General features: G+C 48.4%; 1 protein-coding gene across 11 annotated transcripts in view; it reads right to left on the bottom strand.

Annotated features, from left to right (window-relative positions):
• Positions 1 to 1,276: 1,276 nt before the first annotated feature.
• The window catches only part of MACROH2A1 (macroH2A.1 histone), a 74,930-nt gene continuing 53,509 nt past the window's right edge, over positions 1,277 to 22,697 (bottom strand). For 7 of the 11 annotated variants that reach the window (XM_081092646.1, XM_081092650.1, XM_081092648.1 and 4 more), the window contains 4 exons: positions 17,712 to 17,802; positions 13,060 to 13,149; positions 9,504 to 9,678; positions 1,277 to 2,031 (listed from right to left, as the gene is read on the bottom strand). In XM_081092646.1, coding sequence (XP_080948772.1) covers positions 1,866 to 2,031; positions 9,504 to 9,678; positions 13,060 to 13,149; positions 17,712 to 17,802 — 522 coding nt within the window. In that variant the 3' untranslated portion in view covers positions 1,277 to 1,865. Of the gene's footprint in view, positions 2,032 to 9,503; positions 9,679 to 13,059; positions 13,150 to 17,711; positions 17,803 to 19,491; positions 19,592 to 22,697 lie in introns of all 11 variants that reach the window. The other 4 variants (XM_081092641.1, XM_081092643.1, XM_081092640.1 and 1 more) reach the window with 1 other exon arrangement.

Genomic DNA, 22,697 nt, shown 5'->3' on the forward strand with positions numbered 1-22,697 from the left:
TACCACCAAGGGCAAATGAGCCTCTAGTTGCTGATTAGCGTGCCCAGGGCCCTGCGTCACGATGGTCGGCGTCTCCGCGTTTGAACTTGGTGGTCACTGATTAGCAACGTTACTTCTGACACAAGCAAGTAACTTCAGTTCTCCTGGCCTCTGCATTCCCAGCTGTGAAATGGCTTTAATAACAGAACCTGTCCTATGGGGCAACCACAAGGACAAAATGAAGTGATGCCCATAGGGGACTCAACAGTGTCTGGCACTCAGTAAAATACCAGACTTCTAGTCAAGAAGTAAAAATAAGTCATCTAAACCCAGTAAAGATCTTAGGGAAACAATTTTACGTCTTAATAACACCTTACATTTAGGAGGAACTTGGGAAGATTCTCTTTCAGGTTTGAGTTAGAAGTAGTTGCCTTTTCAGTGAAGAGGCTAGTTGTGCGACGGCTTAGGACTTCCTTTCGATTTCCATAGTCACAGTTTGGGAATCAGAAAGGATCCTTTACATTCACCCATGATACGCAGTGCGCTGCATGTCTCCTGGCTAAAATGTGCTTTAGAAGCAGGCACTTCTTTCTAAACAGACAGAAGCAGTCTGCATTTTAGGCAAATTTAGATGACAGCAAAAGTACATTTGAAGAAAACAGTGTCTGTGCTTTGCTGAGTTTAGGTAATAAGAGTTTAGCTACTCTGGTCCAGCTGGGATCTTTCTAAATAATCCACATCCCTAAACACCCACAGCTGGGGGGAGGCATGTAAACACTGGCAGCACATCTTGGGGACCTTGGTGGTGGCACGTTGCCCTCGGAAAGCTCCCGGTGCCAGGGACCCCATCCTGTAGGAACAACAGGCCCAGCATAGCCTTGGCAGAGGTCGCAAGGCTTTTGCAGCTCCATCTGGTAAGTGGCCAGGGGCACGGGGCCCAGCCATGAGCCCGAGAGACCGGCAAGAGTGGATGCGTAGCTAGAGAGAGCTGAGCTCAGTCTCAACACCTGGGCTCTGGTACCAGCCTGCCACTTGCCACCTGCTTTCAGTATAGTATCTGCTTCCGCATCTATGAAATGGGATAACACCCTTGCCCAAGTGTCTCCAGGATGAAAGAAGAGACTTTCTATAAACTCCACCAGCCATTAGGGCCTGAAAATGCCCCCACCTGCCCATCCCGTTGCAGCGGCCACTGTGATGTTTCCCGGGGGTGGGCTGCTGCACCCAAGACCCCCGTCCTGTGACGAGAGAAGCTGACTTTGGACTCAAGGGCACAATAACTTCAAACACACTAAGCGACAGTTTAACATTTTACTAAATCAATTCACACAAATTCCAAATATAATTAAGGGCAACAGATTCTGTTCTGCCTTTTAAATCTTCCATTTTCAAATCTATCATTAAGACAAAAAAGTAAACAAAAATTAAGTCTGCGGTATATTCATGATTCTTCTTCTTGAGGAAAAAAGGAACATTATAGTAAAAAGAACGCCACTGGGTGTACAATAAAGCACCACGACACACGGTTACAAAGCGGGCTTCCTGGGTTCTGCCACCCGAGGTGGACGCTGCTCTCCCGGCTGCTCTGCGGCAAGCAGGGCTTCATTAAAATAAAACAATAAAATCTCCTAGGTCACACTCAAGTCAGACACAGTCTGGAACACAGTGCTTAACAACAGTAATGCCAACTATCAGTGCTAACGTGAAAACATTTTAGGTCGAAACAATTAAACTGGAAACCAAAACCTTATTTTCCCTAGATGAGCAAAATTGAAAACGAAAGGGTTCCCGCCTCCCAGTAGGAGTGAAGGGGTTTTTTTTGTTTGTTTTTTTTCTTTCTTTCAAATTGGAGGCAGGGGGCACGGTGCGGTTCGTAGTTCCTCAGCCTAGTTGGCGTCCAGCTTGGCCATTTCCTGCACGTAGATGCCTATACTCTCGCTGTCAAAAAGCACGAAATACACTGTTTTGATGGAAGAGGACATTGTTGACACGAAGTAATTGGAGATGGCCTTCAGAATCAGCTGAGCTGCTGTCTGCTTTGGAAAACCATTCCTGCAAGACAGAGGACAGGGCTCAGCAACTAGGGAGGCAAGGGCACTGGCACCACCCCGCCCCCGCCCCCCAGGAGGCTCTCAAGGCCACGTGTGTCAGTTTCCATGAGCGGTGTTGGGTCCTGTGGCTGCTGATAGACAGGCATGAGGAAGGCCAGTGCCCACCAGACAAGGGAAGGACGAGTGGGCAGAGGACTGACCGCAAGAGACTGTCCTGTGTGCAGAGGAGGAAGCACGCCAGAAGTCTCTGAAAGACAATGGGCAAGCAGACAGATCTGTGTTCTGTGGCACGTGGTGTGCATTAAAGTTCCCCCAGACAGCGCGAGCTCCCATGTTTGTTTTTCCAGCATCACTGTGACCAGCAAGGGGCCTGGGACAGAGTCCAGGCTCTCAAAGGCTCCCTGTGGATCTCGGTCCCAGAGGATGGCTGGAGGCTGGTGCTTCTCCAAGAAGCTCTCATCTCTGTCCACACAAGACAGGAGGTCACCCCCTTCACATGGGTCCTTAGGTTCATGGGTGCTGGGCTGCTGGCCAGGAACCCACTCCAAGCACTCAGTAGCCTGTAGCACCCCCAGGGCCAGGGCATCAGGGAGCTGTGGGTGCTGACGAACAGTGCTGGGCCAAGTGGCTCCTCATCTCAAGGGACAGCATCCAAGTCTACAAGCCAGACTGGTGTGAATTCACATGCATTTCCATTTAGAGTAAATGTCACATGGCAATTTGGGGGGTGGGGCCTCAGAACTTAAGCAAGAATCTGAAATCGGGACTCCATGCAAATCCCAGGCTATCATGGTCAGTGCTGCACATGCAGGACCCCGGTGACCCTGGGGGCCAGTAACAGAGCAACCTGCCTCGTCTAGTGGAAACACTGTGGGCTTCGGAGCCATTGGTCTTACCTAGATTCAAACCCCTTACCCCGGTTTACACTTCAGGATACTGAGAGGTAGTTTTCATGAGGATTTCTTTGTTCATCAGCAGATCTACAGTTGTCAATCTGCTCTGAGCCTGTGGATCCACTGGTACCCAAAGTGCCTGACCAGCCTGCCAGTTTCAGCTGGACTCTCCATCAGACTGGGGACCTGCCTCCAGGTGAGATGCCTTAGAGCATTCCAGCCTCACTCATTGGTAGCCGGGGGTTCTGGCCACCTTAGCTGTTGGAGAGTTGTGCTCATTCTGTTGTCAGTGCTCGGAGCACTTCTGATGCACAGGAGAAAACCATTCCTGTGACTTGCTTTTGACCAAACAGGGCTTTACCCAGCTTGGCGATGGACCCCTGGTAACTTCTGGATGTGTTAGAAGTGAAGTCTATTCTTACAAGACAGGGTGTCACCCAGGGTATGTTTCCAGCCTGTACAGGGAAGCCCACTGGCGACAGTGGGGTGCCACCCAGAGTCAGAGCCTCAGCCACAGGCGCTCCCGCAGGCAGCCAGTACACACGTGACTGGGCGAGGACAGTGGGTCAGAGGCTGCGTGGACAGATTCAGAGTTGTTACAGCCTGAACAATAGGCACAGCTCCCTCCTGAGGAGACCCCGGGGACTCTGTCTACTACCAGAGTCGGGGTGACCACCAGGAGAGGGGGACAGTGCAGGGAGAAGGCTTTGCAGGGAGTGAGAAGAGATGGGAACCCCACGTGGCAGGTCGTTCCCCTCACACCCTTCCCCACTCCGGGATTGGCAAGCTCCGTCCGGGAAGAAGCTGTTCTCAGCACGTCTGGCACAGGTGCCCTGACTACTCACAGGCATTGAGCACAGAGGACGGGTTATCTGGAAAGTGCTGAAGGAAGCCAACCCGACCTTCTGTCTCAGGGGGCATCTCTCTGGTGAGCATGTCCTCAGGGGCATGCGTGCAGATGAGTGTCGTGGGGGCCCAACTCGCCCCTGTAAGGGCAGCCCCGCTCCTGAGAGGGACCAGCCAGCTCTGGGGAGCGGAGTGCAGGCACAGGTCACTGCATCCTTGGACTAAGGGCCCATTTTAATTGTCTCACAAATAGCAAATGTTTATTCTCCTGCTGTTCACACAGCTGCCACCTGAAGGATGGTCAGATGATAATCCCATTAGCTTCATCCTGGTGGGGAAAGGCAGCCGGAGGAGGAGGCAGCCTAGGGGCTGGCTCATCACTGGGAGCAACTGTGCTCACCCCCAGGAGCTCCAGGGCTTTGGACCGGGCAGAGCCCTGTCTATGGACGTGACCTGGCTGGGTGGGGCTGAGCAGAGCTGGGAGCCCAAGATCATGCTCCACAAGCTACAAGCTCCCCGAGTGAGGGTGCCCTCCTGTCCATCTCAGCCTCACACCTGCACAGGTGAGCTGGGCTGAGGTGAGGGCCTGTGGGACTTCTTGAGGATTACTGTTGTGTGGCATGATGGTCCAGGGTGTTTGCTGAAAGGGTCTCCCTGGGGCACCAGATCCTGCCTGTTATTCCCACAGCTTTCCATTCCTCTACCTGGGACCCTTGAAAAGGGCTGTGTGATCTCAGCAAGGGGATATTTTCAACGTTAGCCAGGCCTGAGGAGCGCCTGTGGAAACGCAGGCTGCTGGGCTCCACGCAGGGAGCTGACTCAGCAGGTGTGGTGACTGCCCTTTGGAGCCACTGTTCTTTGTGGAGCCAGCAGGACTTTATCATCTGAGCTTTCAGGGTGGGCTCACAGGTAGGGATCAAAGGGTTAAAGGTGCAGTGTCCACACCGGCATGCCCGCCTATTGATGGAGTGCGGGCTGGTCTGGCCTTGTCCTTCAGGGTGGCTGTGCGTGAATGTGAATCTGATCTGTTTCCAGGAAAATGTCTTGCTGCTGAACCTGTCCCTCTGCGCTGGACAGCCACAACCAGAGGAGGTGGCCACGCTGGACCACCCAGCTGCCAGGAGTGGAGGTAACAGCTTTCCTAATGTTTTCAGGTGGGTCCCCGTGTTTCCTAGTAGCCACAGTTAGAGAATATGTGATGAAATGGAACATACAAGTAGATGGTCTCACAGGAGTGCTTTACACAGAGCCCTGCGCCCTCGAGAGGGACAGCTGTGGCACACGCGGCGACCTGGAGCCACACAGGATTTGACTTTGGGCCCTGTCTCTGTGCCTTGTTTCCCCGTCTGGTGCAATGGGGTCGGTAATCAAAGTACCTGTTACCTGAGGAGGCTGTGAGTACGAGCAAGATGCTGCACCGAGTCCTCCTCCAATGGTGTATCTGTAAAGCGGGTGGTCTCGAAGGTCTTTCTAAAGGCTCACCCAGTGGAAAATCGCCTCCCCACTCCAGACCCTGTGATAGCTGATGGGTGACAGCTACTGTCGTCGTAATTACCCTGTGCTAATAATGTGGCATCAGGCCCCAGTCCTCTTGGAGGGCTGTTGGCCATGGCTGTTGGTATGACGAAGCTTGGCAGGGGCACAGGTAGGGGTTCCTTGGTGTGGTGCTGCCCAGGTTCTGGAGAGCTGCTTGCCTAAGGTGTCTCCCTCGACTTTCGAGGGGTTCCCCCTGTTGGTTGCATAGGCACAGCCCCTCTGTACACCATCGCTGCTTGGCCATGTCGTTCGCCTTATTCCCCCATCTCAGGCCTCCTGCCTCTGTTACCATCACTGTCCTACGCTGCACCGTGTCTGCCTTCTGGTGAGACCAGAGGCACCTCCTCTGACACACAAGCCAGCTTGAATCTGACTTGGATGGGCGTTAACCTCTCTAGGCAATAGTGTCCTCCGCTGGAAAACAGGTGCGTCAAGGATACACATGGTGACGGCCACGATGGTGGTGATGTGGGTGCTGCCGCCCAGGAAAGGAAAGGCGCCTCCTAGTCCCACGGGGCCTGACCCAGGGGCTGTGGCTATGGCATGTGTCTTACGTTTCTCTGTGGCTAAGTGCTCGCACCCTGCAAGGTTTACCTGAAACTTGGAGCTTTTTTTTTCTTGATCTTGCCTTGAGCAGACAAAGGACAGATGTCTGAGCTTCCCATGAAGTCACTCCAGTTATGTCTGGGACAGCCTTTCCTAAATGTCTTGGGCCTCAGTTTCCCTAGACTGGTGTAAAGGGACCCTGGGGACTATCTGTCTGGTGCCCTCTTGGATTAGCCTGCTCAGTGGTGGCTGGGGACCGGATGGCAGAAATGTGGGTTTGTAGGGCCACTTCACAGAAGAGCCCACTCCTTGCATGGGGCATCGCCAAGCATCCCTGTTCCTGGAGAGCTGTCCTCCAGTGCTGGGCAGGGCAGGCCCAGAACTGTGCTGAGGAGGCCAATCAGGCACCTAGCGGGAGAGGCTGTGCCCGGGTGAGGGAGTCCAGGTGGGTTTTCTGGAGGAGATGGGCTGGGAGCTTGCCCTTGAAGGCTGTGTGGCGGTGACGTGGATTTTAGATGGAGTCTGATTTTCTTGCTGGGCCTGTCTAGTTGGCTTTGCTGCTTGGGAGATGGGTAGGGCTGGATATCTTGGAAGCTTGGGGGATGTGAACACTCATCTGCTAGGATTAGGTCTCCCTCACACTGTGATCTTGGGCCCCTCCATTTTTTCATGTTCTGTCTGACTTTGAGTAACTGTCTATCTGAAGTTGCCCAGCGAGAGGCCACTCCACCCAGAGATAAAGACCAGGTGCTACAAATTGGAGAAGCCAAAATTCAGGTGGGGATGATGATGGGCCTCTATCCCCCAAGGCTAGAGAGGGGCCGAGGTTCACATGTGGTGGGTAGATAAGTAATTCTCCCTAATTCAGTTGGTTTCTGTCCTTTATATTTCTCGTCTACGGTTCATGTGTAGGGGCGAGGGAAGCTAAAGGCTGTGCCTGGGCAGATCAGGGACGTCCAAGTGGTGGTTCCAAGGTTCCTAAGACCCACTCACCTAGAGTGTGCAGGCAGTGGGCGAGCCTAGCGGCATATGAGGCAGGGGTTCCATGTGCCTAATACCACGAGCACTGAAACCAAGGGCCTTCACTCAAATTCTGGCCCTACCAGCTGCAAGTTGTGTGACCGCAGGTGAGGGACTCAACCCCGCTACCTTCCATTTCCTTCCCCTTGAGTGGAATGAATACCAGCATGCACCTCTGGGGTTGCTGTGAGAGAATGAAGAGAAGGCTTTAGCACAATGCCTGGGGCTCAACGAATACCATAAATGGTAGCTTGAAAAAGACGAACTGGCTTTCCGTTTAAGCTCATAAACCTGAGGAGAGTTTAATCAAAGCCCCAAACTAGCTATTCCCTATGGACTGCCCCTCCGGAAAGGGGTCACTCCCTAATGTCAACCAGAGCTGAGGGGGTGGAGGTGTCCATAAATATTGTGACGGAGTGCCCAAGGGCAGGATGTCCAGATGCCAGAGGTGGCTTCCTGAGGCTGGGTTACACCCCCCAGCTCTCATTTATACCCAGTGGCTTTGAGATTGGTCCGGGGGACAATGGGTTAGAGGAAGGGAGTGCAGAGTCATGGTCATCCTCCATCTGCCGGGGACGCTGGGCCTCGGCTGAGAGAAAGTGAGCCCACTTTACCAACATGTTTGCATTGATATCGCTTTAGTTCCAACATGACTTTTATGCCAGGGACACTGGATGCCACAAACAAGCTGTTTTATTTCCCCTCCTAAACCCACTGTGATTTACTGGCCAGCTCTGGTGTAATCCCATTCTTTACTCATGAAAGAGAGGGTGGTGTTTACACGGTGCTGTGGGGCAAGGTCTGCCTGGCAGATGTGGGCGGCTGTGCACATGTGCTTACCTTAGGAATTCCACCCTCTTAAAAGCTTTCAATTGATTATATCTTAAAACTTTTTACTCCATGAAAAATGTAAATGAGTTTGTAATAACAGATGCTCTTTTATGAGAATTACTTTTATGCTTCAATTAGAAATTCCCCAATAGCCATATGAAAGAGCATGAAATTATTACCTCCAATAATGGCTCCTATTGCTTCTCTCTTCGGAAGCACCTTTCATCAGAGTAGATCAAAGTGCCTCCAAAGCACTAATTAACTGAACCTCAGAACTGCCTATAAGGAAGGGCAGCCCCCAGACAGAGAGGGTGATTCATTTACCAAAGGTCACACAGCAGTGCAGTGTCAAAGAACAGACCTTCTGTGGAGAAGCTGGCTATTTATGCTCTGATACAAAAGCATTTTGTAAAAATTTTTAAAAGTCTTGAATTGACTCTGGAACTGCCTCTGCAGAGCCCTGACTTCCTTGGGCACTGAGCGGGGCTGGTGGCAGAAACCCAAGCAGGCTCATCATCTCCATGGGAAGCCCAGGTGCAGCCACCTGCTGATACAGAGCCCTGGACTGTGGCCTCTCTTGGGCCCAAGATACCAACAGCTGCAGCCCTGAAGGCCATCTCCCTTTGCTCAGGGCCCAATCCAGACCGTGAGCCTTTGCAGGGAGGACCCTGGTGATGTGAGGGCTGTGGAACCTCGGGGGCAGCATGCTCCTACAGGCCCTCATGGCTTCATCGGAGTTCTCACAGCCCTCTCCCTCATTTCCAGAGCAGGCCTAGGATGCTGCACGAGGGACTGCTATGCCTGGTTTCCAGAGTAGGGATTTGGGCTCAGAATGGGGGGCCATTTATGTGCCAGGACTCAACCCCAGGCCTGTCCCCAACCCAGAGCACAGGGAGGTGGGGTGGTCGCCACCCTGGCTGCCCCATCAGCTTTTCAAGGACGCCCGCATCCATGCTGGCTCCCTGGGTAGTGTGTCTGTTGAGGGGCAGCTGTGCTGCTCCTCACAGCCTCAGTGCGCTCACTTGGGGATAATAGAGGGCTGAGAGGTGGGGTAGGTCCAGCCCCATTTCACTCTCATCTAACTGCCCACTCAGTTCCAGTAGGTTCCACATCCTCGTTAGCAGGGTGATGAGGCAGAGCAAGCAGGTCTGGGAGGTGAAGGTCGCTTGGGAACACATGGGTAAGAGACAGAGGGCTTTACCCTGGGATGGTTCTGGGAGGGGTCCTCCTTCAATTAGATTCCTGCATCCACACCTCCCCTGTCCTCCATGCCCACTCTCTGAGCCATCGTCTGACAGTCCCAGTACACTCTGAAGTTGCCCTCTGTGATGACACTTGCTGTCGCAACACAAGTTCTATACTGTCCCAGGCTTCCTGTCTCACTCTACCTCTTCCACTGTCCCTCCCCACTGCTTAATGTGTGCATTCTTCCCGATTTTTTGCCTCTCTTCCTCTAGGTCAGTGGTCGGCAAACTGTGGCTCACGAGCCACATGCGGCTCTTTGGCCCCTTGAGTGTGGCTCTTCCTAAGCCTTAGGAGTACCCTAATTAAGTTAATAACAATGTACCTACCTATATAGTTTACATTTAAAAAATTTGGCTCTCAAAAGAAATTTCAATCATTGTACTGTTGATATTTGGCTCTGTTGACTAATGAGTTTGCCGACCACTGCCCTACAGTAAGGCCAGTGCTTGAAAGCAGCCTCAGGTGACTTTGTACACAGTCAGAGCTCCGTAATTATGGGCTAAATATGCAGAGACATACACCCATGGTTGCCATAGTAACAGGCTGGTGCCCTTACCTGCCACTGCCGATGGATGGAAACGCGATGGACTTCAGCTTCTTATCATCTGCCAGGGCCAAGCAGTTTTTCACTGTCTTTTCCAGCAGCTCCTCACATTTGTCTGCACCCCAGACCGGGCTGTTACAGTGGATCACAAACTTGGCGGGCAGGCCATGTCCTGCACTGACAGCAGCTGGAGGGGACGAGATAGGAACAGTGTTTGTCCCTCAGCAAAGAGCATGGCATTAGATGCCAAACACAGACCCATTCTCCAGCCACGGTACTACTGCCTGCTGAGTTGGGATTCCTATGTAAGCGTGAGCTGGAAACTGCTCCTCAGTTAGTTCTCTCACTCTGGGAGGCCAAGCCAAGACCCAGCCTTGGAAAGTTGGCATTGGCTGCATCACTACAAGGAATTTTAGCCAAGATTGTAGAAAGTTCTTCCTCTACTTTCTCAGAAGGCAAAGCCCTAACCATCTAACTTGACCGACTGTGTCAGAATGTTTGCAGCCTCCAATTAGTTGCCTTTTGGGGTCTCTAACCCCCTTTTCTCAAGTGCATTCATGTGCTTATATAATTATGATGTATCTACAGGTCTCCCAGACACAGTTCAGGACAAACTTATGAGGGAAGCAACCCGACTAGCATGTTTGCTGCCCTGTTCTTCTCCCTAACTATTTAGTTTTGACAGAATTACCAGGTGTACTGGTTAATAATGCGGATTTTGTATTCAAAGAAAACATGATAATTTCAAGAGAAACATCAAAAGTGCTTTATTCAAAGTAATGTCCATCGCTAGCTACACATTTCCCCCATCTTTCAGGTAATTTGTGGATACCGTCCCAATAGAACTTTTCTTGCTTTGAGGCAAACCATTCAGAGACCCAATTTTCCACTTCTTTGTACGTTTTGAAAGGGTGGGTTAATACTTCCCAGGCAAGATCTTTTAACGTGTCTTTAACTGGTTTTGAAGTGTGTTATGGTGCGTTATCATGAAGCAAAATTACTTCGCCATATCTTCTGGCCCATACTGGTCGTTTTATGATCAAAGCGTGGTTCAAAATGATTATCTGTTGTCCATAATGATCAGTATTAACAGTTTCACCTGGTTTTAAAAGCTCATACTACACTACCACCTTCCCGATCCCACCAAACGCAGAGCATTGTCTTCTTTCCGAAGCGATTTGGCCTTGCAGTCGATGTTGATGGTTGACCTGGATCAACCCATGATTTTGTGCATTTGGGATTCTCAAAATAAATCCACTTTTCATTGTCAGTCACAATTCAGTGCAAAAAAGACTTTCATGCCAATGAAGCAACATTTTACTGATGACTTTTGGTTTTCCATTTGTCTTTCGTTCAGTTGATGTAGCACCCATTTTCCTTCCTTTAAAATCTTTCCCATTGCTTGTAAACGATCGGAAATTGTCTGCTGAGCAACGTTTAATCTTTCTGTAAGTTGTTTTGGAGTTTGACATGCATCTGCAGCCAATAATGCTTTTAATGGTTGGTCTTCAACTTTTTCGGTTGACTTGGGTGTTGTCTTTCACATCAAAATCATCACTTTTAAAGCGTTTAAACCAGCGTTCACAAGTATCTTGAGATGGAGCATGTTCACTATAAGCTTCCTGAAGTATACGATAACTTTCAGCAGCACTTTTCTTTAAAATAAAGTAATGAATTAAAACTTCCTGCAAATGCTCTTTTTTTGGCACGAAATTCAACATTTTTAAGCATAAAAATATCTATGATGTTAACACCTTCAGAAAATTTGACATGTGATGTTTTTAAGCTTGCTGTGAATACAACAAAATAGCATACATATCAAATCACATACATATCAACATACGTGTAACTCCATTTATTGAAAAAAAATCCACATTATTAACCGGTACACCTGGTAGACTGTTTCTAGGATGAAACTATTTTCTTTTGCCAGAAAGGAGCCTTTCTCCAGCTACACATAGCAGACCTGCTCCATCTCTGTCTGCCCCTCCCTGACCAATGAAATGGAACCAGCCAGCCTGGTATCTCCTAGAGCACGTTTCAGGATTCCTGTGTCCAAAGATGTGATGCAAAGGAGGTGGCTCTAAGTCCCAGGGTTGGTGAGTGCTGCCTGCATCCTTCTATCATGGAGACCTGAACATCCCCACAACACTGCGACAGGAAGTCACCCAAACTTTTTGGTTGAACATGTCATTAGTAGGTGATTTGTGGGTATTGTCTCATGGTACAGTAGAAATAGCTCTGGACCAAGATTCACGAGTGTGAGTGTGCATCTTGACGAGGCTTACTGACTGGTTTGAGAAGTCTGAGCTGAAGTGTTGACCTATTAAAACCAAAGACTGGGTTTAGTTCATTGGTCTGTCCATGTGAGACATCACTGCTCAACTATGCATGGAAAAGGGTGGAGAGAAACATGTTAACAGTGATTATCTTTTTAAGACCTTTTCTAAAATCTTAAAATCAAGAACAAAGTGTGTTTCTGTTATTAAAACAAGCGAACAGATCTCTAGCCATACTAAATCTAATGGGTTTGCTGAGTTTGGTGCATGGCAGCACTAGGGCCACCAAATAGGCTCAAACTGAACACCAATGGGAGGACACTGGGCAGGGGCTGAAGAAAGGCCAGGAACCCTGGCCAGGTAGGTTATGCTGTGTGTGTCTTCCCTTGTTCGGCGGAACTGGCTGGGAGAGTTGGATAATTGTGCCCGTAAGCAATGCCATGTCCCTTGTAGGCAAACAACTGGCAAAACAGAGGTCAAAGGCACAGAGACCCATGACTAGCCTAGGCTAGCAAGCCATATGTAGTCCCTGGGGGAAAAGGGTTATGATGGATGGACCCTCTGAGAAGGGATTCTGTGGACACACAGTAATTATTGATGCCTGTATTTAATTAAGATTCATTTTGAAAGCAGGATTTGAAGACAGAATGGGCACTGGGGACCATCTAGTAAGAAAGGAAATCAGAGCCTATCCTTGCACAGCTGTGGGCTGACCAGGCCACACCCCTGTGGACTCCAGGCAACCAGGAGGCCTCTGTCCACCTGAAATTCCAACATCCAGGCCGGCAGCAGTAACCAGTACTCTGCCTCCACAGACCTTAGCACCATTCCTCCCCACATCAGATTTCCCCTGTATCAGGAACAGTGTAATTGGCAAGTGAGAAATGTGTCTTTATATTTTCCCATTAAAAGCACAGATGGCTGAATAAAAGTGATTAATTTGCATCTCTCACCAGCAGTTTTACAGATGGATCAGTAGCACTATCTCTAATTCTCAGAGCTTAAATTTGCCAAATTCGACTTCTGTAATTCCTTAAAATTTGACATCGAACATCTAGAAGCTATTTTAAGCAATAAAGAAAAAAAACTGGAAAGGCAATTTCCACAACCCTTAAGCTCCCCTGACAATCTGCATGTAACAAAAGTCTAAGTTGTAAAGCCAACAGGTTCCCCCTCCATCTCGAAGATGCATCTGTACTGCCACCTCTGAATCCCAAGCTGTCTCCTAACTGCTTTCCCTAACCCCCTGCATCACCACACCCAAGCATGCCCGTGCTTCCTGCCCTTACCTCCAGCCACTTCCAAGGGCCCATTCTTTTTCCGGAGCTCCAGGACAGCTTCCACAAACTCCTTGCCTCCTTTCTTCTCCAGCGTGTTTCCTAGACAAGGACAGGACAAGCTCAGGTTGCCACTCCAGTGTCTCAGGGCACACACAGACACTTAGCATGTCAGGTGACTACATACTTTATATGATCTGACCAGCTAAATTCCCATATGGCTGCAAAACAGGAGCTAAGCCTCGGCTGAATGATAAGAGTGAGATGCAGAAGGGCTTCACCAGCGGCCAGATACCACTCTGGCACTGCAGACCCTTATTTGGGGGTGACTCAGGGTTATCCTGGATGAGCCAGAGATTCGAGAGATGGGAGATGCCTGTTCTTTGTGAGCAACCTGCCCTACGTGCTTTTTGTTGGCATGAGAAACCACATGGCTTCCAAGGCTGATACCTCCCCTGGATTTTCTTCTCTGTCTCTGGGGGAGAACCCCCAAATAAGGAGGTTTTAGAAGAAGCATACCATGCTCCCATCAGGCAGCTAGCTCCCCTCCTGGCAGCAGGCCCAGAAGAAAGCATGCAGATTTGGTCATTTCTGGACCAATGTCATTACCAAGCTTAGTTCTTATTTTGCAGCCTGGACATATGTGAATACAAAAAAAAAAAAAAAAAAAAAAAGGCCTCAGACAGAATTTCCTTAATCACACTTATGATTCAGAATCATTTCAGGTAAAGGAGAGCAACATCAGAAGCAGAGCTTAGAGATGAACTTGTATTATACAAAAGCTGGGGAAGGAGGATGGCATCGCTGTTCAGGAGTAGGAAGCACTTTTCCTTGTGCATTAGGGTGTGTAAAAATTAACCGATTTCTGCTATGAAAGCCAAGCTCTCAAACAAGATCCCAACACCGATAAGGTCTGTGGGTTAAATGTCTCATGTGGGACAGCAAGAAGTAACCAAAATGAGAGATGACACCACCCTTTAGAGTTTTGGCCAGAATGGGGTCTCGGTCTTCCTTAAGCTCTGATTCTTCAGTTTTGCACATTTTAAAGTAGTTTTCCTCACGAGAGGACAAAATACTCCCCTTAAGATTCACCATTTGTCTTAGAAAAGTCAAGAATGGGTCAGTCAGGTGCATCAGAATGCACCAGCCCAAATTCTCTCAGGATTTGCCCTGCAATGACTGGGGCTGGTTTTCTTAAGAGAAATCTGCCTTGTTTGAATGCTTGTTCTGGAGGGGCAAACTGGCCCCAGGAAGTATCTAGAAGGAAAATCAGAGGGCCTGGGCACTGTCACCAACAAGACAGCCCCAGGGTTAATGGAAGGTACTGACCTGTGAGCCATCTGACTATAGAAGTCTGGGGTGCATGAATGAACGTGATGCAGGCCGTCACCCACAGGCACGCTCAGCTGACTAGGAGGAGGCCTGGCTTTCAGAGAGATTAACTTGGGATCCTTGAGGAGGGAATCCAGCATCCCTCCTCATTAACTCAGACTGCCCCCATGCCTTCTTCTGTCTTGGAAAGCAGTGAAGGAGGCATTTAAGTGGCAACTTCTACGTATTTCTGACAAAATTCAGCATCAGAGACAGTGGCTGAATGGGCTCAAGGGGGCAGGTTCAGGCATCGTGGCTCAGAGACCCCACCCACCAGGAAGTGGAGGCTCTAAGGATACAACCCAGGTGAGTGAGGCTCACTTACAGGTTCACCTGAAATATTTGTGCCACTGAGAAAAATGAATCTGCTGGATCCCAAAATGCTACTGTCCAGCTGCACCCGGTCTAGCCTTCCCCCCATCCCAGTCTCCAGCTTGAAGGAGGGAGACAAATGTGCTCTAGACAGGACTAGTCCAGGTCCTCATTCTCCATCCTATTTACTCTTTGGGACAGCTGGGAAATTTGGAAGGGAAAATAAAATCAGTACTATATTAATACTACCAACTCAGCACAAAGTATTTGAGAAAATGGGCTGACTTACAATTAAAGGTGTTCTATCTTAGGAAGAGCGTTTACTTTAAAATTTTTATAATTAAATCTTGCTTTAATTAGAAGTGAAATTTGCAAGTTGAAATACACTTAATGCCCAAACTTAAAAACTGAATCCTAGATTGCAGGCAATCCACCCAGTCAGGACTTGACTCCTACACACACATATGTATGCACATGTTCATGTAGACACACAGGTACTTTTTAACAAGAAACAGGCCCATTTCAACTGTATTGTCAACACTCAATGTCAGACTCTTGCTTTTTAGGCTTAACTTCAGGGTTAATCATAAAGCAATTGGCTTATTTGCCCCCAAGCATAAACATGTGTTACTCCCATGAGAACAAGAACATTATTTTCATGCTTAGAAAGCAGGCATAAGTATCAGTGTTCAAAACAGCCTAAGCGAAAATTTAGGCTTGGACAAATGTCAGGCTAAGCCTGTGGTCTATTTCACTGTTAGAAAGAACTTTTGATGGGTATAGTTAATCACTGGGGCTAAGCATTCCTGCACTCGCATTCCTTCTTCCAGCGGTCTCGGGACTCAGGAATTCACACCAAATATGAGAAATGGAGTGATTGCGTCCTAGCTTCCTTGTTTCCCCTCTCACACATCAAAAGGGGAGCTGGAACCAATTGAGAGTACGTGTGAATCTGGTTGATCATTGGTTTGGAATTAGAAAAGAATCTGGGCTCAGTACTAGTTTGAACTGGTTCGCCAAGAAAAAGCACTGAGGTGGGCTTTTGAAGACCTGGGTTCGGATTCCTCCTCAGTCTGTCAGGCAGTCTGGACCTGCGGTTCGTTCTTTCCCAGCTGTGACAGTGTGAGGGATGTGACCTTGGGCAAGCTCTTGAACCCAAGTTACTTACATGTCTCTGAGGCTAGCATATGTTTACTCTGTGCATACTAGTGGGCTGAGGGGAAAAGGATTGGCACTATCATTATTCAGGAAGGACTGGGTTCTTGAGGGGGCTCAGTTGACTGCGTATGACCCTCTCAAAGCCTCTAGCTCTACCAACCACCACCCCCCACCACCACCTGTGACTGAACCTGCTGCACACAGGCCTTCCACTGTCAGCAGCTCAGCAACTCTCCTCTCCCTAGGCCCAGGAAGTATTATAATTTCCATTTCACTAAAATTCCTAGGTGGCAGCTGTTTGTTTATTTACTTTCCTCCAAATCAGTATTTTCCTCCCACCAAGTTTTCATTTGGTTAAGAAAGGAAGTATCTCTCTTAAGCTGCCTGACTTAGGAGCTCTTAAACTCCTCTAAAATCTTGTCAAAGGGAAGTTTATTTTAATTACCTACAGCCTGGTTTAATTTTGACCTGGCAGCCTTGGCAAATCCTGACTTTCCATCCGGTTTGTCTTTCCATTCATGTCCGAAATTCAAAATGCCCAGGACAGCAATTAGCCCAAATCACAGAGGCGAGAGCAGACTGAACAGCAGGCTTTGCTAGTGACACGAAACAGAGCTGGGCCACCAGACTACCAACTGCGGTGCCTCCAGTGTCCAGGACACTCACGAACATCCTGAGCGCCTCATCCTTCACGATGACCTCACCTTTGCCCTAGTTAGAGACGTCTCCATTCTCTCTGGAAGCTGGTGTTTGAATCTACACTCAGAATGCTCCTCTCAGGACCAGCACACCTACTGTAAAAATCACACACACGGGAGCGAGCTCCAATAGGTCAGCACCAATCATGAGCCAGGCACAAAACATGGTGCTTTGCTTATTAGTTATTGAACATAATTCTCATTATTAGCACTATTTTTAAGATAGGGAAACCGAGGCATCAGGGAGTTAACTGACTTGCCCAGGCCCCATAACCAGTAAATGGTGACATTTAAGATTCAAGCCCCTGTACTTAGCTCCAATTCTGTTTCTTGCCACCGATGCCTCATCACATAAATGCCTCAGAACATTTTTAAAGCAGGGCACTGCCTGGCCCCCTGCGGCAACAAGCTGGCAGCCACGGGCTCAGCACCCCCGGTGCTCTCTACCTCAGCCCGTGCTCAGCCACTCAGCACAGAACCGACCGATGACTTGTGTCAGCTGCTGGGGAGAGAAGGGGCTTTCTGGGTCCCGGAGTGTTTCTCAAGACACATCAGAATGAGGTGATTTTGTTCCTGGAAAGTCTGAGAATCCCTGAGTATGGGAGAGTGTTCTGAAACTGCCCCGGTGGGCACCTGAGTTTTAAGACCATTTTCAGGAAGGAGTGTGCTTCTGATATAGAGAGAGATGTGGGGGGTGGGAGTGGGGCACGGAGACCTGAGCACAGCTTCCCTGTGTGTCTGGTGCACAGAGGGCACAGGAGAGGTCTTGGATGCACCTCAGCCGATCTGGTTGCATTGCCCTGGCAGCTGAAGTCATGTGTGAACCCAGTCTCCATCAAAGCTGTGCCTCATGAAGCAAATGAAGAAATGAGGTTGATGAACCAGTTTCTAAACCAGAAGCATGCCCATTGGTGAGCTGCAAGATACACCTGGCTGACAGCTAGCTGTATTTTTCATGTTCACAACCCGGGGATGGGAGACCTTGGGAAGGTCGACCTTGGGAAGGTCAGGACAGCTGGAAGTGTGAAATGAATGCAGCCCTGCATAGCTGTCAAAGATCAAGCTGTCTGCGGCGGCCGACTGACCATGCACACACACACTCGGCAGCACCCAGCTAGGCATTACCTACTTCACCACCGGTGTAGAAGTCATTGTTTGTCGGGTGAACGACAGCATCACTGTCGATCGAGGCAATGTCAGCCTGTACAACTTGCAACTATAACAGGTAAACAAATGTATATCAACTGTGTTGGACCGAGACCCACGCACAGGCACATTCACTAACGCCCCATGGCAGGGCTGGCCTACCTGGTCGATTCCAACATAGGAGCCCAGGGGGCACAGTCCACGAAGTGTGCGCACACGTGGATGGGGGTGAGGAGGAGGAATATCAAATGTGACATGTTGAAATTAAACATTTGAATGACAAGTCCCAAAAAAAGAGAAACACACAGATGAGATCATTTCAAAGGTTAAAAGAAATAACAAAACAACGAATGCCCCATTTCACTTCGCAAAGCCTGTGTAACTGGAACCCCACTGAAAATGCTACTAAAACATGGCATCTGTTTAAAAAAAAAAGTGGTGGACTATCAGGCCAACCAAAACAATCAGTTTCTCCATTTTGTCAGCAGCAGTTAACTTTCCAGGTTTGATATTCATTCTTGTGACATTCATCAGTTGATCTACCTTCTTGAAAACCGAGAAAACAGTATAGGTATACATAGAGGACTGTATTTTCTCGCTTCAATGAGTAAGAATATTTTTCCAGGCCTACCTCTTATTCTAGGTAATCTTATTTCTATGTATTAGTACATAAAATAGGATAGAATCCTTGCTTTTTCTAGCTTGGAGCCTTTGTTGTTTTTAGAAACAGTCTGATAAAGGCAGTTGGAAAACAAGTTCAAGCAGGGCATTCTTGAGTCCCAGTCCCATGTCCTCAGCCCACTACTGCACCTGGGTTGTGTGGGTTGGGCCTGCACTCTGGAACAAGTCTCCCTCCCAACCAGGAAATCTGCCTAACGTGGGAGCTAAGGCACACAAAGTGCATGTAAGTCAGCATCAGGCAAGAGGATGCCTCGGTGTGGACATGTGCTAGCCCACTGCCCCTGGCAAGGCTCACAGCTAAGAGGACAGGAGCCTTTTGGGGCCCCTGAACTGACAGCTCCTCTATGCAAAGATGAAGCCACAGGTAGATGCCTGAGGGTCACTCTCAGATGGCTCTGAACCCTCTATCCTCCTGAGCAGGGAGACCCTGTGGCTAGGGGGCAGAGCCTTCCTCTGTAGGAACTCACTTGGAAAGAAATATTGTCCCTCTGTCTGATATCACCTTCTAGCCAAATAACTCATGACAGTGGCACTCAGCCATATACTGTTTTCAGCTGCAAAAAAAAGTTGAACAAGTGACAATAGGCAGTAAATTTTGGGGAAACCGATTTGCTGGTGGATTAAAGACAGCTTAATTGTATACTGATTCAGCTTGTCTCCCTTTTCAGGTGCTTTGAAGCTTTGAGTTGTCATTTCTAATTAAGGCTTAAATGGAGAAACTATCATTTTGTAGTTACCTGAGATTTTTCCATTCTAAAAAAAAACAAATACATTTTTTTTAAAAAAATCCCCCCCAAGTAACCAGCAGTCAGTGTGATCATTATGGAAGAGAATTTAGATGGCAATATATTTATTATCAAGGATAAGAAACCAGCCAATTGCACTTAACCAAACACCATCAGATCATTTCCATTTGGAATGGCTCTAAGTAGACATTCAATGTCTACAACGAAAAATTCATCTTGTATTATGGAATTTGGGTGGACTATCTTAAGTTTGAGAAGATGAAGAGCCTAAATTCTGGGTTCCATAACTTTTCATCTGACAGCTGGCGACGCCAAACCCCATCCCCAATTACCTAGGTCATCTTTAAGGTCAATGTCAGCATTGGTAGGATTGATTATGGCCTCCACCTCAAAGCCGGCTAAATTACTGATTTCACTGTGAATAAGGTTCAGCTGAAAAGAAAAGCATGAGGTGGGAAATAACAGGACAGCCGGGAAGTCACAGAGAAGTGAGCCTTGGGACACAGATGAGGGCAGTGAACACTTCAAGGGCACTGGACACAAAGGGGAACAGGGAGTAACTGGCTAAAACAAATCCATTTCTAACAAAAGACCCAAACGTCACTCAGGATGCTGAAAGGAAGCAAGCGAGCTTGAGGGTCCAGAATCTGTTGGGTGATGCTTAGGGCAAAAGGAAGGCATGAGCCATATTGCGCTGGTGGATCCACTTCCTTTTAAAAGAACTTGTGATCTGTGGGCCAAAGAAAAGCAGCTGTCAGGACCCAGAATCAGAGGGCTCATTGCTGGGTGGGGACTCCATGTGACTATCTTCTTCTTTGAGCAGTGGGGTGGTGTGGAAGTCCCAGCTAGTCTGGGCAAACCCCTAGTGGCTCTGCCATTCTCCAAGTGGCCATGGGCTTTAAGGTTGTCCCCATCACCATGACTCCTGTTGGCTGACTCTCTGCCCTGTTCAGGGGTGGCAAGGAGGAGAATGTTTGTTGCTCAGTAACATCTAATTTGACATGTCCATTAGTCATGTAATGCTGAAGGTCTGATGAAGCCCAGGAAGAAAACAGCAGTTCTCCAGCGAGACAATGTGTCTTTTAAATGTTTTTCGCCTTGTTGGTGAGGTTACTCTGAGGCCCCATGGGTCGAGCATTTTCCTTGAGTGAGTTTTATGAGCACCCAACCAACTGGCTCTTTCTATAGAGTCACTGAATGTCCCCCCCCTCCCCCCACTATTATTCTGTTGTCAAAGCAACCTTCAGTATGAGAGGATTCCTAAGTTTTAGATTCAGCTGTGAAAGCAGCCAAGGGAATTAAATTAGGTGGTTCAGGACTACATCCTGTTTATACTCTTCCCCTTCCTGTTCTTAGGTATAAGTGTCTGCAGCAAAGCCAGCTCCAGCTCACACTCCCTCTCTGCCTCTCTCTCTCTAAGATGCTCATTCTCCAGTGACATAAATTCCTAACGCTGAAGTGAAGGGCAATGCCTGAGAGCCCCCAGAGTAGTTAGCGCCCCAGACCTGCTGACTGCAGCCTGCAGGGCCCGGCAGGCCAGAGCATTTGCGCAGGCAGAGGCAGAGCCAACCTGGCTGTCGGGAAGAGAGCTTGATGCCCACTACTTAGGGCACATCAGGCCTGACTTTGATAGGGAAGGAGCTGGTGGCTTGGAGCTACTGGATAGACACCCAGGATGCTTGACATACCTACTTGGCTATAGGAAATAGTAATATCCTATTTTTTTTTTTTTTACATAATATGATCAGAAATTCAATCTTAAGAAATCAAAAGTGATTGTTAAAGATACAAGTGGCATGTTTAGTCTAGACTGTAATTGTCAATTTTTGGTGTCTCTCATTCCCTCAAAATGGAAAAGGAAGGAGAAGACTGGCCGGTCTTACTTCCCTGTGCCAGTCACATGAAATGCAATTCTTTTTCTGTCCCCAAAGTCTGCTTACTAAGGAGGATGGAAAGAGCAATGTCTTCCATAGAACTGCTTCTAAATTCCTCATGGAGAACCATGTTTTCTCTGTGGCCCACTCTCCTGCCCTTGCCTGTGGGATGAAAGGATTACTTCATCTCTGCTATGCTGTCCACTTTGCATGCAACCTGGCCTGAATTTCCCCAGAAGCCTCAGGTCTAGTGGTGGCATCTGGTATGTTTCAGGCTAGAACGTGTCACACAAAGATCAGGACACATGTGGGCACTGCTGGAGGCCCAGGAGCTGAATGCCCACTCTCCATGGATTTGTCAGTTTCCACTCATCCTGGATTCTCAGAAGCCAGTCATCAGCCACAGTATGGAAAGGGGTAACGGCCCTTTCCTCCTCGTTGCTGCTTCAAGAGCTCCTTATCTCCTTACAGTTTTCCAGCCCCAGGAATAGGGTGCCCTTCACCCCAGCGGACCTGGGGGAGCAAACCCCTGGGTCCCCCTGCCCTTAGTGGCCTCCAGTGCTGCATCTGCCATGCTGATAGTTAAGGAGGCTGAAGACTCACTCATACCCCCTGACACTGCCTTCCCAACTGCTTCAGATAACACTGACCCCACCAGGAAGCCTAAATCATTACTACCACTGACACGGATTTACAGAAATATATACTGCAGTATTTTTAAAAAAATAAAATCAGGTTTTTATCTTTCTAAAAAGGGGCTGCAAATCTCCACTGAACCACAGAAGAAAAAACTTTTAGTTCATTCAGATTCCCAGCACTGTGTTCTCTTTGAAAAGAGTTCATCAATGTGTGTGAATAGTAGGTAATATCACAGAGCAGTAAGAGCGATGACTCTTAAAACTTCAGTTTGTGAAATTCCTTGTCAGCAACAATTAGATCCCAGCCTCCTAAAACCAGGTGGCTTCTCCTGTGAGTAGCTTAGCAACCGTGCCTTACACAGTTGCAGGGAGCACAGTATCACTTTTCTCCACTCCAGCTTGCTTGCAATATTCAAGCCTTAGTTTAACTGCCACAGATAGAAAAATAAAGACTTGTAGGGTATGAAGTACCATATAGTGATCATTCTCAAGTACCCTTTTTGAAACATTTCCTAAAATCCAAGTCAAAATTAATGTGTTATAACATTTTAACATGCTTTTGTGTAAAATGCTATTGTGCTTTGTGTAAAAATTTGTGTCAGTTTTGCGACTTTTGCCTCGTTTGCATTACATCCCATGACTTTCACCTGACAGTAATAGCCAATAAAGGGCCAAAGTACTGCTTCAAAATAGTGCTCCGAACTATAAACTGTCCATCTCCTGCTACAGGGAGGGTGACAGAAAGGGCTGCTAGCTCATTAGTTTCCAACACTGGTGCCCATGCTGACTTAAGTGCCACTTTATTCTGTGATGCCACGTTTGGGGGGACAGTTTACTCTGCTAAAGAGCATCTGCAGTGATGGAGCTGGGTCCCTCGTCCTGGATGTGGAAGTCTTGAGTCATTAAGCACATTTAACACAAAGGGCAGTCTCATGGTTTTGTTCTCACCACTAACACGTAACTACGTACTAGAGAAAGAAGTGGGTGGCCCATCTGGCCCCGCACTCAGCCCCTTCTCCTACGGCT

This window comes from Myotis nattereri (assembly GCF_964212035.1).
Source record: "Myotis nattereri genome assembly, chromosome: 5".
NCBI lineage: Eukaryota > Metazoa > Chordata > Mammalia > Chiroptera > Vespertilionidae > Myotis > Myotis nattereri.